The 19,030-nt window shown below is 39.8% G+C and overlaps 1 protein-coding gene across 6 annotated transcripts in view; it reads right to left on the reverse strand.

Moving 5' to 3' along the window:
• Positions 1-14,521, reverse strand: part of flncb (filamin C, gamma b (actin binding protein 280)) — a 79,121-nt gene extending 64,600 nt beyond the window's left edge. For all 6 annotated transcript variants that reach the window (XM_058416784.1, XM_058416786.1, XM_058416783.1 and 3 more), the window contains exon 1: positions 13,808-14,521. In XM_058416784.1, the coding sequence (XP_058272767.1) occupies positions 13,808-14,198 (391 nt within the window). In that variant the 5' untranslated portion in view covers positions 14,199-14,521. The remainder of the gene's footprint in view (positions 1-13,807) is intronic.
• Positions 14,522-19,030: the final 4,509 nt, after the last annotated feature.

The following is a 19,030-nucleotide window of genomic DNA, read 5'->3' on the forward strand; positions in this document are numbered from 1 at the left end:
CAAATTGTGATGGCTAGACCACTGGATCGGAGCATCTCCAAAACTGCAGCTCTGCAGTGGTCAGTATCTATCAAAAGTATCCTTTAAGTCCTGTAAGTGATGGGACAACTTACAGGACTTGCTGCTAACATCTCGGTGCCAGATACCACAGCAAGGCATCTGGTGGAGTCCATGCCTCGATGGGTCAGGCCTGTTTTGGCTGCAAAAAGGGGGACCAACACAATATTAGGCAGGTGGTCATAATGTTATGCCTGATCGGTGTATATGTGATAAAGGCTACTTACTTACCTATTCCTGGTTACACAAACACATTAGACACACATGTGCCACCTTATGATGAACATTGGATTAGGTTAGGATTAAGTTAGACAGTTGATCCACAGATGTTGTCTAAATAGAGAGGTAACACCGCCTGCTCCCAGGTTTTAAAGCAGCAGTGTGCAATCTTATCAACATATTGACATATTACTGGGAGGAAATTGGAGAACCAGGAAGAAACTGCACACAGACAGTAACTCATAAAACCTAGGACATCAAGCTGTACCCAGTATACCATGACTTTCCTCTGTACCTGTTATTAATTCATAAAAGGTGGAGGTTTTATCTTTGGCTTAAAGATCTGAATAAATCAATTCAGCTCCATCACAGAAGTATCAAGAATCTGATTAAAGAAGATGTTTTTCATGCTGTTACATTCAAGCAACACCAAAATCCCATTGCTCCAGGGTCACTACAGGTCAAAAGCACATCCCACTCTGTCCCCCAGTCAACCCTGCATCTAAAACATGCCATTTCTCAAACTGTGAGACCGAAGGAAAAAAAAAGGCACAGGCCTGACCTTTCAGAGCTCACTTCATTTATCACTGTCTGGCTTGTATAAACACCCCGAGATGTAAAGAGCAGGATAGTGAGGCATATGCTGACACAACCTCACTAACACACTGGCTAAGGTGAGACAGACCGATGTGGCCTACAGGAGAGAGAAATCCAACTGGAGATCTTTATATGCACTCATGCTTGCAAACACACACACACACACAATCACTCAAAAAGTATACAAATATATACACACACAAGCCTATATCATTCATTGTGGAACGTGTGTGTCCAAACAGGTGCAGTGTGTGATGTCCAAATAAGGCGACACATGACCAGCAGTCTCTCAGTCTGCAACACATGCGCCTGTCCAACCTGTGATGACCCGAGTCAGGAGAGTTAAAACACACACACACACACACAAATGCTTACAGCTGACACACACACACACACACATAATGAGTCCAAAAGGACTGGGAAAGCAGCTGGATAAATTTCAGAAGTGTCACTAAAGCTATCAAGCTCTATTAGCAACCCGGAACATTCCTCAGCCTTGTAACTACAACCTTTTTCTATTAGTTGCTCTGGAGTCACTAAATAATGCATAGCTACTACTAAATACATTTATAATAATTATTTAGAGACTGGGGTTAGAAAGTCAGAACAGAACACGCTGTAAAAGCACCAGCTGGAAAAACCAGGCAGGAATCTTTCGGACACTGCATAGCTCTTTCTTTTTCTTTAATTAAATAGGGTCAGGTTCTTATAAGAAAATAACTGAGAAGAGTGGAAAGCTATTTCTTTTTCCAATAACAGCGTATCTTTTCATTTTCTTCTTTCTAACCCACCACTTTATTTTATTTACTACAGAACATGGCATTCATTTTATCTGATTGTAGTTGCATTTAATGTTGTGGAATGTCCACGAAACAAACTCCTCTTACTATTCAGTCGTTCTCTCATCAGATTGTCCTTTTTTTACTTTCTTTCAATGTTAGTTTATGTTATCGAGAAAGTCCTCTGTACTAAACAGATAGAATTTTAGAGGATGAAGGTCACGCTTTCACATTTTAAATGCTTATGAATAAATACTCTGGGCATCTCAGAGAGCAGAAATGGGTTTAATATCAACATTTACATTAAAGATAGGAACATTCGTGTGAAAACAAACCATTTTGGGTCTTTTCTTGAACTTTTCTATGAATATATTGCCCATAGTGAACTAGATAAAAACAGAAATATTACTCTGAGTGTCTACTTTCATAAGAACTTCATATTAACCACCACTGTGGAGTCTGACATGACAAAGACATTCAATACTCAACATGGACACAACAAAAACAGGCACAAAATCAATTATTTGGCCTCTGGGAAAAGATTTATTCAGCACATTGTTGACCAATCAGCATGGAGAATTCCAAAGCATGGTACACTTAATAGTGTTACACTAGTTTCTATTGGCAGTTTCATGCAGCTACACTACAAGTTATAAAAGACCTCTAATAGCACACACCACAAACATTTACTTATACAGAATGTCCAATTCAGCAATCTTCAGTTCTCCAAACGGTTCTGTATTTTTTACGTAGTTCATATTAAACGTCAGAAAGATAAAAAACATGACCGACAGTAGCAGGTTCTGACTCTGTTATATCTGTGTGGTCTGTTCAGCCTCCAACAAAAAGACTTTTAAACAACCGGACCATGCTCCAAAGTGGAAAAGGATCATTCAAATTCAGCGGTACAACACGCCAATGCACAATTACCAGGAAATCTAGCGCTAGGTTACGATTAACGTGTTGGCCCTTACTCATTTTCGTGCGATATAAAAGGAGCAATGTGAGCAGCAGGAGGTTTTTAGGGCAAGGCTTTTGTGAAGGCTTCCTCTCCTACAGAGGGTCTGTGGTAATTAGTCTTCCTCTCTCTAGGAGCCAGAGAAAAACCTGACTCCTAAGTAAACAGTGAATAAACGGTTGGAATAACTGCGTCAGGACGCAGGAGACCCGCACTGAGTGGGAACCCACGAGTGTGGTGCTTCATGTTTGATGAAAAAGGAACCTCAATAACCGCGAAGGATACTACAGTTTAATAAGCCTCATTTTTTCACTTCCTGCTATGTTTTATTGAAACGTCCAGGGTGTAAAGCGATCCGCCGGACTGAGCGAGCAGGAATGAGGAAAAGGGAGCTGAAATTAGCTGGAAATTTGTCAGAAGGCTTCAGGGGGGTTAGGGCACTCAGGGACAGACGCTCCTTTCTTCCAGTCAGCTGCTGTCACAGCTGTTACCAAGCCTGACCAAGCAACAACTGATGGGGTCAAAAACTTACAGTCGACTCCCACTCTGCATTCGCTCTACTACACTCCCAAAAATATGACTCCTTCGTTCACAGCAGGAAGTTGATACAAGAACCTGACACAAAGCATGCTTTGTCTCATTGGCACATGGAAGACATTTCTGAAGACGTTTCATATTATAACATTTGCTGCTTCATTTCTATCTGTGCCTCATTCTTATGGACCGTCTACACTATAACACACGCATTACAATTTTTAATTTCCTTTCTTAACTGGATTTACTTTCATTTGTAACTGCTCTATCATGGTCAGGGTCCAGTAAACACTGGGCATGAGGCAGGAACACACCCTGACACCCTTGATGTGATGCCAGTTCATCATAAATACACACACATACACACACATTCACATAATTATTCACACTGCGTAGGCAGTTTAGCATAACGAATCAACCTAATAAGCTGAGTTTCCCAATTTTTCAAAATACACATCATCGTCTATAATGGATTCGGTTAGATAATCCACACTCAGGGGGGAAAAAAAACAAGTAAACAAAATGCTAGTGATGAAAACTTATACTCGAAGCAGACCTTGCAAAAGAGTTAGCACTGAATTTTAATTACTTGCCTCTCAGTTTGTTTTAATACATTTCTAACTATGTTTAACTGTGGAAAGCACTGACAATTAAATAAATAAATAAATAAATAAATAAATAAATAAATAAATACATTTTTGTTTCAAACCAAATATAAGCATTGACTCATTTTGACTCATTTTGTGCCTTAGGGTTTCATTTTCAACTAATCAACATGATAACAATCTAATAATTGAAACTAAATAAGGACACAGTGATTGTATGATCCATTCAGATAAAACAAAAGCTGTGCTTTAGAATGCCTCATTGAGCCCTTCTGGCCAAGAGCTACAGGGTTGCCATGTCTCTGCAAAATATCCATGATAGTATAGCATAAGAAACAAACAAAAAATCCCACACAGTACAGAAAAACGGAGAATCACGTATTTTCCTTTTTTCTTAGTCTTTGTATTAAACACAAGTATGTATTTTGTAAGTATGTATACAAGTATTAAACACGCATTTTTAATTTGTAGTTAGCAGTAAACCCTGGTGACATTAGACGTTTCAAGGAACCAAATGGTTTCAATTGTGGAGGCTGGAATGAGCAACAGGTGGAAGCAGCAGTGGTGGGGATGGGCGCTAACAATGACCGGAAACAACCGAGACAACCGGCCATGACTGAGATCCAAAGTGTTTGCTCTATTATAAAGAGTGAAAAAATTTGTGCACCCCCTACTCTAGCATGATGATGGACTTTAAGACAATACATGTTAGCTTCTCTGGCTTAGTGGTTAGCACTGTTGCCTCACAGCAAGAAGGTTCGAATCCTGGGTTTGAACAGGCAGGGGTCTTTTTGTGTGGAATTACATGTTCTTCCCGTGCCTGTGTGGGTTTACTCCGGGTATTCCGGTTTCCTCCCACAGTCCAAAAACATGTACATTAGGTTAATTGGTAATTCTAAACTGCCGATAAGTGTGTGTGGTTGTCTGTCTATATGTGTGGCCCTGTGATGGACTGGCTACCTGTCCAGGGTGTACCACTGCCTTTCAACCTAATGTGTGCTGGGATAGGCTCCCTAATTACCCTAATTAGTGACTCTAATTAGGAATAAAGCGGGTGTAGAAAATGGATGTTAGACTCTCCACTTTTCTATATCTTGAGCAAACTGTAATGGTTTGAGCTTTTATAAATGATTTATATGTATCTATTATATATTGTGTGCAATTATTATTTGTGTCTGTGCTGACTGACACCTTGTTAATGATCTTGCTAATAAATATAAGAGCTTAATTAAGGTTATATGGTGTAATATTCGAGCTGTAGTGTTTTACTGGGTTTTCAGTGGCAGAACACCTTGGTTTTTTTTTTGCTTAGAAAAAGTATAAGTGGGCACTAACATTTGCATTCAATTCTGTTTCTAAAGCAGTATAAATTTGAGAAGAGCACAGTGTCTTTCTATGACACACACACACACACACACAAAGAGGGAGAGGGGGGAAAAGATAAACAGTATTTTAAGATGAATCTGCTGAGTCTGCTGATTCCTGCTGAGTCGAGGCACACACACACACACAGACACACACACAAATGTTTAGTTCAAGTCACAGACAGATATAAGCCACCATGCTGACACATTAGTGAGGATCCCTCCTCTTAAGTTCCTTCCTGTAATAGACTTCAGACGCTAGGAAACAAAAGATATGAGGAGCAAATGGTTATGTAAGACCAGGGGGAAATCAGTGTGTTTACCACATCCACCACCAGATTCGGTTACTTTGCTGAAACCGAAATTAGAGTCAAATACACAAAGCACTTCAGAAACACTCAAAATGGAGTACTGTAAATCGAACATCTGTCTGCCTGCAGCTGTTAGACAAACACACACAAACACTTGCATACACATGGTTACAGATTCCCAAAAACAGCTCTCTGGGAAATATTCTCAACATTTCGTCTAGCTGCTCTGTTTCAGATGCCTGTTCAGCTCCTTGGAGGATTAGAGTATGACTCAGACTGCTGCTGATGTCTAGGAGATGGAGGAATTCTTCTGGCAACCCAGGGTCAGCCAGTCGATGACATCATCAGACTGCTGCTGACAGACCCCTGTGCCTGATACCGTCGACACCAGACACGGCCGACAGCGTCCACTCGGGCTACTGGCATTCGCAGCCACATAATCGCTGCCATGACTCTCACTTTACGTATTTCCACAGCTGAACCATAGTTCCAAGCTATATATAGCACGGCGCAGTGGAATTCTCGATTCTGATTGGTCAGAAGCTGCCGATTAATTTTCTGTAAAGGCGCCTCTGGAAATAGTTCCAGCTGCAAAGCAAATGACAGGTTTATATTAATGCACTTGTTCCAGTTTCTACAGTAACTATTTACAATGTAAGGACTTGTAGTCTATTTTAAAGGCTGGAACGCGTTTTCAAAATGTCCGCAATGTCGACACAGTGAAAGCATATGTGAGAAGAGGTTTATTTAGCATGTGGAAGAACTTTTAAGTCTTCGTTATGAAATGCCTTACAGCTTCTCTTTATAACTGTTATACGTTACCTAAGTGACAAGAAGAACTAGTTTCTTGGACATTCCACGATATTACATGTAACAATAAATCAGTAAATTGCTGTGCCATCCTTTTATTTGAAAATAATCAAGTTCAGCATAGTTATACTCCTTATCCTTAACATCACATTATACCACCATAACTACTATGTCCTGTCATGCTTTATTCCTTACACAGCATTATTCCTTGATTATTTCTCTCACCTACTTTAAAATGCTTCTACACTGATACGTTACCCTTCATTCTGAACAGTCATATCACATTATTTTTATGCATTATGGCATAATTAGAAGATTAGCTGCCACTTTACTATAACATTTATGTCTGATGTTTAGAGTTTGCTTCTTTTTGTACTGCGTTAGTGCTGACTTCATCGTTTTTGCGCTGAGTATGGGTGAGCAACTGCACCACAAGGATTTCATTGTATACAGACGCTTAAAACACTCTGTATGCCCATGACAGTAAACTCCAGCATGACTATAAACTTCCCAGTGGTGTACTTAACCAATGAAAATCCATGTAGGTGTAGGTGCAAATCCGTAGAAGACTATAATTATGGTTATATCCTCCACTCTCCAGCATGCGCTCGCTTCAAGTTCAAGCTTCTTTCGGCTGAACTAGTATACAACAAGCTAATTTACCATCTCTGTACGAAAAAAAACTCAGAGTATGTATAATCCATAGTGGGCATGAGGTCAAAAAAACTTCATAACCCCAACTTCATAATTCAGAATTTTTGGAATTTTGATCACATACAGCTCCAAAATATTCAAATAAACTTTACTGAAAGTTTAATCACTCCATAAACAACGAGATGCTTGCAAGAGATGCCAGAGAATCAAGTAAAACAATGTACATATAGGATTACCTGGTACAAATGATTTGATGAGTACAAGCTTCACAACAGCAATTTATTAATATAAAGTAATGTAATTATTTCATTTTCAGGTAGGCTGAACGCTAATTACTTCACTGAGCAGCAGGCAGAATATGGAAACATGTAATCAGTATTTGTTAAGGGAAGACAGGAAGGGAAGATTAGACGGCACTTGGACAATCAAATTGTGTGTGTGTGTGTGTGTGTAAGCGTGGTCATTCCACTCAAACATTCCATTGAACTGACTAGCTGACACATGGTAACAATTATTTTATCTGAAGAGGAGAGTGAACATGCACACAGAGCGAGTGGGGGTTGTATATTATATATACGTTGGGGGTGGAGGTAAGGCTAACACTATCAGTCTGAGTGCTAGATGCTAAGATATAAACTGTAGAGCTGCCGTTAGAGAAACTTCCAGAATCAGCCAGGCTCAGGGAAATCACTTTACTTAATCACCTTCCTAATTTAACTAACTATAATCAGGTGGTTTTAGTATTCCCTCTATGTCAGTTTTGCTATCGTACCTTCTGATTCTTTCCTGCTAATGACACCGGAGGCTTTCGAATTAGCCGAAAGGATTTAAATTAGCAACATGACCACTAGCATCTTTCTCAAAATCGGTTGATAATTCCCTCTGAACATTCAGACCACATTTAACTCTAAATCCTGCTGAAAAGAAATTTGGCCAAGCAGTTTTTTAGTAGCTGGCTAGATAACCGTTTTTCTCCAAAGGTTATCTTAGCTGACTGGGTTATCTTTAGCGCTCCAAAAAAAAATAAATAAATAAAGCTATAGTATGAAAGTGTCACAGATTTAGCTGTGACATTAATAGTTTTATCAGATTATGAAAAAGAGTAGAAGAGATATTTTTTACTACAGATTTAAAAATATCTTCAGATAAGTGTTGTTTACATAGCTGTTTCCTTTGGCCTTTCTTATCTCACTCAACACTAAACCCTAATAAACTGAGGAGAAAAGGATCTGGTTAGCAGGATTACTGTGTATCTGAGGGACCCTTTGGCAACAGGCACAACAAAACATTAATTATCATACACAAATGTGCTTTTATTTTTAATTCACAAGAAATAGAGCTACTGTATGAATATTTAGCTAACCGACTCGATAGTGACGATTTCATCCGGCTTTGCAAAGTAGGCTAGCTAGCTACGTTTGCAACGGTGCTTTAAAATGACCTCAAAAAATATTATTAGAATGACTGTATAAAAACATCTTTGATTGAGCTAGCAAACTCAGCGATTTCATCAAGCTAAACAAAAGTAGTTTAGCTCACCACCTAAGTGCTTTAAAGTGACTTCACAGCCAAAATGGATTTTTAAAAAATCTACTAGGACAAACAAAAGGAATCACAGCTACAATCATGTAGAGCCAAACAATATTAGAAATATTAGAGGTTCATGAGCCATAGTGTAGCTTTCTAGGGTTTATTTCTGCACTAAAAATAACTTTTGATCGAATTACAGTATCAGAGAGAGAAAAACCAATGCACTGGTTGATTATTCTCATTCACTCACCAATTCCCTTTCTCCACTACTAGTCTTAATTCCAGCTGTGTGGTTTCCTAAAGACATCTGGATCTGATGCAGTTTAAGTAGAGTAAATTCACATTGGTTTCCAATTGATGCTGTCATTCAGTGGGATCCAATAAGTCTTTATTGACCATCCTAAAATCCCTCAGCACTGCTGTCAGATTTGATCATTTGTGTTATTATTATTATTATTATTATTATTATTTTTATTATTATTAGACATATAAGCAGCAATGCTTGGGCCAATGATTCAATAGCCAAAGCATACCAGAAATAGTCAAGTCTACGTTGCTTCATTAGACTTTGTACACCAAACATGTGTCTAAATTCTTTTTACAATTCAAAGAAGATGGAAATATCAGTAACAGATATTCCATTTCCATGTTCCACACTTTTGGGAAATTGTCACATTCCAAAAGGAGGCCCTGATGTCAGCTCATTGGTTCAACATTTCCTGGAAATCGTGGCTGCTACTTAAGTAACCTTTCAGCCCTGCAATTCATTTCCCCCTCTCTGTCAGTGTATTCCCCCCAGCAGCCCCCTCTCCACCCCACTACGTTTAGCTTGGGGTCTATTTCCAGCACCTGTCAGTGGATAGACCCCAGAGTCCAGCTGTCTCTGCATCAATCACCCACTTCAGAAAAGATCTAATACAGGGCATTTAAACCACAACCACCAGTACATCATTTAGCAAAAGACAAAAATGCTCAGACTGTTTCGATTTCCACTGAATTGTGGAAGGCAGATCATCAGGAATGAAGAAGAAGATGAAGAAGAAGTAATGCTAGTTTATTTGTTACACCTGTCTAATAGCCTCATTTGACCTACAGAATTGCATGAATGTGTCCAGGTATTTGCATGGGATGCTACAAGATAGAGAACTGGTTGCTTTGCTGGCTATAAAGTCTTGTTGCATATATAACTATTTCCATCTCATCCCAAACTCTGGTTATTTGCAGCCAGCTGTCCAAATGCCCTTGGCAAATTCGTTCTGTTCTATAATCCAAATCAGGTGCATCATTCTATCAGACAGGTGTACCTAAGAATATGGCAGTTTGGTGTATGAAAGTGTTGATAGCTTGGCAATGTGTTGAGAACTGGCACTGTCTCCTGGAGCAAGCAAAAATCACAGTAATGCTCCTGGTATTCCATGCTGGAAGTGTCCAAGTGTTGAGAAATTGTAGTCTTGAAAAGGTCCTGGCCTTCAACGGTCTTCAAATATACCATGTTATTATTGATATCAGGTTCTTATTATGCTCATGGTAAACTTTCTCTGCTCACCTGCTCACTGTCACGACCAACCTGAGCAAGATGCACTATAGACTGATCCATTGTCCACCAAAATTTGGGTCATTTCAACAGAATTGTGCAGAGGAGCCTGGATTCATCCAGTCAAGTCAATTTTATTCTGCTTATTTACAGTCAGCTGCCGATATTCTTTCTATGATCCACTCTCAGTACTTTCTTGGAATTCACTAAAAACTGTGCTTAGGTAGAAGTTCAATTAGTGTTAAAGCATTAAAAAGTTCTCAGATGTAATCCCACCAAAGATGAGCCAAATTTGCATTTCACCATTCTTGTTTGACGCAAAGGTCCACAACATAATTTGGAAGATTTTCGTTTTCTATTTAACCCCTGAAAGCCAGAGATTTTGAAGATGACTTTATTGCTGTTAATGCCCCCAACATTCGTTCATTCATTCATCTTCATGACCATGTTATGCTGAAACTTTATCCTGGGAACGCAATATGTGGAGCCATCAATAGACCCTGGATGAAGTTGCTAGTTTGATTTAGACAGTGTACCTTCCAGCATGTGTAGAGCAAATCGGAAAAAACTGGAAAAACCAGAGAAATCCCACACAGGGATTGCACACAAGGAAAATATGGGAAACTACACACAAACAGTAACCCGAGCTCAGGAGTAAACAGGATTGTGTCACAAAAAGATTACAACATGCTACATCTAAAGCAACTTATTTTCCCAAGCTCATTGCTCAAATGAACCGTTTCTTTCAGTACAAAGGAAACATTTTGAAGCATCTACTGAGCAAGATATATAGTCATTTTAGCCACTGATGCTATTTAACTTACTGGTCAAACCTCACTGTATACAATACAACATAACACCATATATTTATAGTCCATGGACATAAAATACGTATACATGCATGACCCTAACCATGACAGTGCAGACTGTAATTAAAATCAGGAGTTTTGGTACCTCTTTTGAGGTCCATCCTCTATCAGATGACCCCACAAAGAGGGGTAGCAAGTAGTCCATGATAGATGCCCTTCTGGAAATGTCCATGTCATCCCCAATGACAGCTGGCCTGAACTCACTGCTCCGGCGCTTATGTCTGAGTCTGCTGACCTATTTTCTTCTCCCTCTGCACTGTGGTCACTTTGAACACACATCTGCTCCGAATCAAACTACGTCCCTAAAGTGTGTATACTCCAGAGCAGGTCTACTGGCTCATCTTTTGTGCCTCCATGGTCATCATCGAAAGCGTATATGACCTGTTGCCATTCTTCCAGTTTTGTATCCAAAGTAAAAACTAAAGCACTAGTGAGGGCTGCATGAGATACTGAATGGAAGGGCTAGAATTCATTCAGTCATTCTTATGACTGACAAATTACAGCCTTGGCTAAAAAGAACTCAACTTCGCTGCTTGTATTTTTTCTTATGACCTTCCCTGGTACTATTGTTCTTGGTTGCATATATATATATATATATATATATATATATATATATATATATATATATATATATATATATATATATATATATATAAATCACTGCAAGCCATTTCTTAACTCCAAATAGTAAGATTTAAGAGAGGGAGGCAGGTCCATTTGCTCTAGCCTTTCCTGGTCAGCACTATAACCTCAGAATGGTGCTCAGAATTCTCTCACTAGAGATATGGAGAAGCATGCAGATTCTTCTCTTTATTATTTAGTCAAGCCAATCCCAACGGATAGCAAAGGTGATTTATTTTTATTCTCTTGGCTTTGATTCTACCGAACGTTCTGCCAATTTTAAATCCCTTTCCAAAAATGTTGATCGATTACTTATTGTATTTCCATCAGATTCTATGCAAATATTCTGTAGATGACATCATTTTTAATATCTTCTGTCAGATCTTTTGATTCTACCAGTGGATACAGAGAGGTGGATGTAAAATGTGAGAAAGTGGGAGCGAGGTCTCGGATGAGGAAAGGAGCCTAAAGGGAGCCACCAGGAATGAAAACTGCCAATACATTAACCTGTCATGGGGAGCAAAATCTCTACTGGCACCTTTTGAGGTGAATAAAAACCTCACTTCTCTCATCATTTTTCTACTATCACCCCATGTTCCTGTCATCAGACAACTGTGCCTGCTGAAAACATTCATATCCTGGCTGAACTATATGTTATCTTATGTACACTGCTTCCTTAGAGGTGTGTGTGCGATTTTGTAGCGTACAAACGTGGGACCGTTTCTATTCTGTTCCCACAATATAAACAAAGCCTTTAAACAGTGTTATTTTTAAAGCTCTGACTTTGCATTGCTTAATATCCATACATTATTATATGGAGGTCATTTTACAGACGTTTAGGTTTCATGGAATTCACTTATGCTACACTTCTGGACAGCATTAAAAAGAAAACACAACTGATTTTCCAGAATAACTCCCACGATTACACTGCCGAAAATCAATTCTATTCAAATGTCATTTCTAAGCCAACAACAGATTTCCACATGAAGTATCACACTGAAATCCTTTGAGCATGGATCGTGAGTTGGATTTAGAGCACACACACCCTCCAGCACTGGACACACTCACTTTCTACACTTTCTGACCAAGCACAGCTGTGTTAAATCTGTGTGTGTGTGCGTGTGTGTGTGCATCTGCACAACAATCCACTACATAGTGTGTCAGTCATGCACAAGGATAAACTGTTGTCCATGTTGTCTAGTGTTGTTTGTCTTTTAAATCAGAATTAACAAAACACACAGATTTCTCTAGGATGATGCCATCGGAGCAGAACGGCTGCAACACTGTTAATGTGACGGATGCATCCGTTTCACTCACCAAAATGATAAACAGGCAAACACTAAATGGGACAGAAGCAATTCATTATTGCGTGATAAATGTAATGAAACATTCACTAAGATTACAGATACAGATAAATATGTAAAAAAAAAAAAAAAATGCAAACGAGAGGAGATCCAGCAAATCTGGCAAACCACCAAATCTGGCAACAATCAAGCTCTGCTGAAACGAACTAAAACACTCAATATTCATTAGAACAGATTAAATCTATCTAAATATCAACTATTACTGTGACATATTAAAAACACCATTTGCAAACCCTTGATGTGACAGTTGTAAATCTTTGTAAGAAGCGACTGTTCTGATTCATCAAAACCCACAAAGTCACATCTGCAGCATCTGGATTCAGCAGGACGCCAGCACCACATTCACCACATGTGATTTGTTAAAAGTCCGTTTGCATGCTGTAACCTTCTTAGAAGCAGATAATAATGAGACAAAAAAAAAACATATAAAAACACAAGGGTGAATAGGCACTGGTTCAGTTTCATCACAACAGTCGGTGTGCTTTTAGACATGCCTTACAATGAACAAATGATATTTTCTCCTGGATAGAGCGGTAGTGAGCATTATGATTCACTTTACTGAGTCGACTCTTTTAAACTACCAGTTTACATAAGACAAACTGTATGAATGCTATGTTGGATTTGATCGATTCAGTGACCAGAGATATTGTCGAGCTATGATTCTGAAAACGATTTTTTTCATTGGACAATACCAAATTTTAATGTTACTATACGAGATTAAACGAATAAATGTAGTAAGTCATTCGCGTAGTTTAATTACTGAAAATACAAACAATATCATAGCACTGTCTTTGATATTTCAGCTCATCGGAATAATATTAAACAACACAAAACACAAAAAATTATATTTTCTGCTTCATTGCTATGAATTCGTTTGTGAATCGACTCGGAGATCGATTCACTTCAAAGAGTCGCGGGACAGGAACCGATTCGCGAATCACTCGCTGCTACACTGCACATGCTTCAGTTCCACGCCGTATCAAACCCAGTCCAGGGCTTACCTATAGACACCAGCTTGATGTGCTCCCTTTCGAGGAACTCCAGCGCGACGGACACGTTCTCCAGCTTCATCTGTCTGAAGTTGGGCCTGGCGTGGTACTTCCTGTACATCTTTTTCTGGCTCAGCACCTCTAGGAGCCCGATGAGCTTGAGGCCATCACTCAGGTCTTTCTGCAGGTCTACGATCTTCTTGTTCACGCACTTCAGGTGCTCGTTGCACCATCGGGTGAACGTGTTCTGTTGGATCTTCTTCCACGGCGCGTCCTCGGCCAGGTCCTTCTCGGTGGCGGGCATCTCCTCCTCTCCGCCTCCGTCCTCGCCGTCCTGGTAGTAATACTGCGGCGGTTGCTGAAACTGCTGCTGCTGCTCGTAGTACGCGTTGTTGCTCATCATGATTTTTTTTCCTGGGTTTTATAGTGCAGGCAGTCCGTACGGATGGGGCGCGCGCGGGCGCGCGTGTGTGTGTGTGTGTGTGTGTGAAACTTCACCGCAGGCGGAGAGCTGAGAGAGCGCGGGGCAGTGCCAGGCAGTGGCAAAAAACTTTATAAGTCGGCGGAAAAAAAGAGAAAAAAAGTTGCAAGCGATGAAGGAAAATCAAGAAGACGGGTATGTAGCTCGTGAGTTCTTGCTTCGTTCTGCTCCGAAACTTGTTTCACAATTTGTTGTTTTTGTTCCTTCTTAAAACTTCTTTTAAACAACAGTAAGAAATCCTATCACGTCCCAAACAGCCGAAAAGAAGAAGAAGAAAAAAAACGGATAGGAAACGAAGAAAGGGAACGGGAGGAGACGTGCGCGCGCGGCGACGTGGAGACGCACAAATGGCCCGGATCCGCTCGGGTGGTTAAATAAAGCGAGGGCCGAAGAGGTGCTTGTTAAAAACACACACACATGCGAGCGCGCGCGCGCGAGTGCATGAAGCTCGCGTCACTCGGCTGGACTTTTCGGCATGCCCCTGTCATCGTGACCATATAGAACCGGTGGGATGGAGTGGTGGTAGTGATGGGGGGGGGGGGGGCTCTCCAATCTGAATACAGATACTCACGCGGTGTCCGATTGGCTCACGCGCACCGCGGGGGATGATGATTGGCCGAAGCCCCCTCGAGCGCCGCTGAAGTTGGGACAGTTCATATTTTTAGGCGCCCTAAAATTGGGCTCAGGGGAGGCTGGAGGTTCTCCTGTTGTAAACCCAGTGTGCATTGCGCTCTCACTCCCTCTTAAACAATCGAGGCCAGGAAAAGCAAATGACGGCAGAATCTTGTAGAACAAGGTGGTCTGATTTAATAACAGCGCGCGTGAGCGCATATTAAAGAAAAGTGAACATGACATAGGCAGAAGTTAAACTGGGATTAAAAATGAGTACAAGGGGGATGACAGTGTGTTTTTTTAAAAAATTATTTTACTCTGTGCACTGACATCATGGAAATGTGATGGCAAAGAGATTCTAAGATCTCTTTCTGTCCTAAGGGCTTAATTTAATGAACTACAATTTTGCTCAGGCTCGAGCTTATAGTTTAATGTTTCCTTGTTTGTCAGTTTTGATATGAAAATATCTTCCTAGTCTTTTCTGGCAAAGATACTAGGTACAGCAAAGCCTTTCAATGAATAAAACAAACACATGTTGCTTTGATGAAAGACAGGTTTATACCGTGCCAATTCTTAATTCATTTTGTTTTAAGTCACACGCACACACACAATGAGACAATCCTGATAACATTTTGGATGAACAGACTGCAATTAGTCCTCTAACAATAAATCTGTGAGTCTTAGGAAAATTTGTACATATTGCTTACGTCAGCGAGCGACGAGATCCAGGTTTGGGGAGCTAGGGTAACGAGAACATGTTTTAAAGTGAGTTTGATGGAATAAAGATATTTTTCCTGTCGATCAGTATGTGTCTAAGTTTCACCATCACTTTTGCTATCGCTCACACTCTGAGATTTTATTAAAAAATGTAAGACATTAACAGAACTTTGTCGTCAACCATCTTTGGTCACAGTGACACTTGAAGTTGATCCACAGATTTTTGTCTCAATCCAACTTTAAAAACTGTACAGATTTCAAATTAAATCATTTCTTCATAAAGCGGCGTGAATCTGTATTACATCATCATTATCATCATCACCATTACGCCATGCTATGATTAACATTTCCAGCAAATTATAGTACCAGATCTCATCTCTCCCACCCTACAGTTACATCCCTGGACATACGATTTGTTTATTAATAGTGCATGTCTATTTAACAAACCTATTCCAGACCAGGAGATCTCATCATCCATATCAGACTTGTATTTTATATCAGTCCATTCTGTTTTCTAGCTTATGATCTATATGTTCTATATATACATACTGTATTTATGGCAACATGGTAAGATCCGTTTTCCGAACACGGCGGTTGTATGCCATGTATTTGAAGCATACCGGGACTCTGGAAGTGAGTTTGTGTGACGTGATGAAATGATAAGGAGGTCTAACAAAAGCTGCTGAGCTGCACAGCTTTTCATAGAGCTCTTGTGACGTATGATATCACATTTAGCTTTATAACCTGAGGGGTAAAAAAAATATTAGGGGAGCTACTGGATGTAGCAGATATGTAGTAACTAAATTCATGTCACAGAGGTTTTGATTCTGATTGGTCAAAAGGTTGAGCAATTATTAATGCAACAGCATTTGGTAGACACCCTTAACCAAAGCAACTTACATTTTTTTTTAGACAACTGAGTGATTGTGGGTTAAGGGCCTTGCTTAGGGGCCCAGCAGTGGCAGCTTGGTGGACCTGGGATTTGAGCTCAACACCTTCTGATCAGTAGGCCAACACCTTAAACACTAAGCTACCAGCAACAGCTTTTAAACATCATTTTGTTCTGTCGTTTTAAACTTGGTGTACACTATTAACTCCAAACCTCATAATTACTCTACAAATTCATTAGACAGCACATCATACTCACCAAAATCCATGGTCACAAGCCATTTTTGAAGCAGTCTTTATTGTCTCCTAGGACACACAGATAAGAAGCCTTTATTTTTGTTTGTCTTTTCACCTGCTCCCTGTTCAGGATCACCACAGTAGATCATTTGGTCCGCATGGTTATAATTTTGGCACAGGTTTTACGCAGGATGCCCTTCCTGATGCAACCATCTAATTTTATCAAGGCTTGGAATCAGCACTGAGAGTTAACGCTTCAGTTTGTGGGTTAGCTCCTTGTCTGGGAATCGAACCCAGGCTGTGGCAATGAGTGTGCAGTGATCCTGCTGCTGGACCACCAGAAGACTTAGTTAAAAAGCCTTTATTTATTTGTCAGATATTCAGTCCACATATGCATTATGAATATCTCAGCTTGTTAGGAAGATGGAGTCAGAGTACAGGGTCAGCCATGATACAACACCCCTGGAGTAGCGAGTGTTAAGAGCCTGGCTCAAGGGCCCATCAGTAGTGCCAGGGCTCGAACCCCATCCTTCCAAACAATAACCCAGAGACTTAACTGTTTGAGCTTCTACTGCCAGGTTGTTTCTATTTGGATCCCTTTCTGAAAGAAAAAAACATTCTGAGGCTCTAACCTTAAAGGATTCCCACAATGACACTGTAACAATGAAAGGATTTAGATTTAGCCTAATAGCAAATATCCTCAGCCAATATCTTTTTCTACTAACATTTTGTAAGATAAAACCATGACGACATATTTATGTCAGTTTTAAGTCCAAAATCAACCCAGATTCTGGCAGAAAGGGTTCTTGAGGGGATCTTTCGATATCTGTGGATCCTAGATCTCCATAGCTATCAATAAAATAGGGATTGCTTAAGTATAAACTAACAAAAAGCCAACAACTGTTCTGGGTTTCTATATAAAAGCGTTAAGGATTCACACAAAAGGAACAAACCACAGGGGATATTTTGGTGTTATATTTTGTATAATACAAAATAATATCCTCAGTTTAATATCATTCCTCAGAAATTGTTTTATTTTTACATCCAGATCACATACTTGTATGAAACACTGGAACCTACATTCCAGGTCAGTGGGTTTAAAGCCTGTGGTTTTGGGCGTCCAGTTGAGAGCCGCCACTGTGGTGGTCGGAAATGATGAACATGAGAAAGGTGAGACTCCGAGTTACTGGAAGTGGGGAACCCCTGCAGTGTCATGTCACCACATACACACCACATATACACACAAACACACACACACACACACACACACATTCTTTGAGTTGTGAGCAGTGAAGAACAAGCTAATTGTCTCCACTATGTGACATATGCAGTCTAAAAATAATCCTGAGGCACTCCCAAGTTTTCACGTATGAAGTCATCCTTCTGACTTATTATCTCGGTATGTTAATGGAGTCTCTCAATCCGAGTTCTGGGAGCAAATCCGAGGCCTGGGAGTAAATCCAAGGCGATGAGGAAAATCAAATGATATCACCTTGCACAGGTCACAGAGAGTACAGAGTGATGGTGGCAATAAACATGGAGCAAAAAAAAGGCAAGATGATTCAAAGGTTGAACATTCTCATGAGACTTACTGCACAAGTCTGGCAGTTTATGATCAGATCTTTCTCTGTCTTTCTTTTTGCCCTGAGAGAGTTCGTACTGGAAGTGTGAGTCATATCTGTTACGATAATTAAATGGGAGGGTTTAAATGTAAGAACTAAAAATATCTCCGGAATGATTGTTAGTGTTGAGTTATGCGTTTTATCACAAGGACTCGTTAATAGTTTAATAAGACTGATGTGGAGCAGATGATTACAAACACACATTAAAGGCAGCTGTATTTGTGATTTCTACCATTTGTTTTTTCGTTCAAGTCTGAAAAGCTTTCCTGGATTCATGCCGTGTTTCCTCCGGATACCAAAGATGGTAAAGAGAAAAGTTTTAAAGCCTTTCGTTTTCATGAAACGTACGGTTTATTCTGTCATTCTGTGTAATCGATCGGATAATTAGCTGTGTGCTCTAATAGGATAAAGATACACAGTCCATCATATTCAATTTCAGTATACCTATGACTGTATTTTACATGCAAGGATGATGAAATGAAGGGTCAGTGAAGCAGGCTGATAAATATCAGTCCAAATAGAGAGCAATTCGAGGGGCCTTTCATTTACCGTGTAATCATCTGACACAATTATTACAGCATAAATCTGTAGTCTCAGCTAGAAAGAAATCAGCACCTGAAAACACATTACTTAACAGTAAATGATTTAGATAGATAGATAGATAGATAGATAGATAGA

Source organism: Hemibagrus wyckioides, linkage group LG19, assembly GCF_019097595.1.
Source record: "Hemibagrus wyckioides isolate EC202008001 linkage group LG19, SWU_Hwy_1.0, whole genome shotgun sequence".
NCBI classification, from domain to species: Eukaryota; Metazoa; Chordata; class Actinopteri; order Siluriformes; family Bagridae; genus Hemibagrus; species Hemibagrus wyckioides.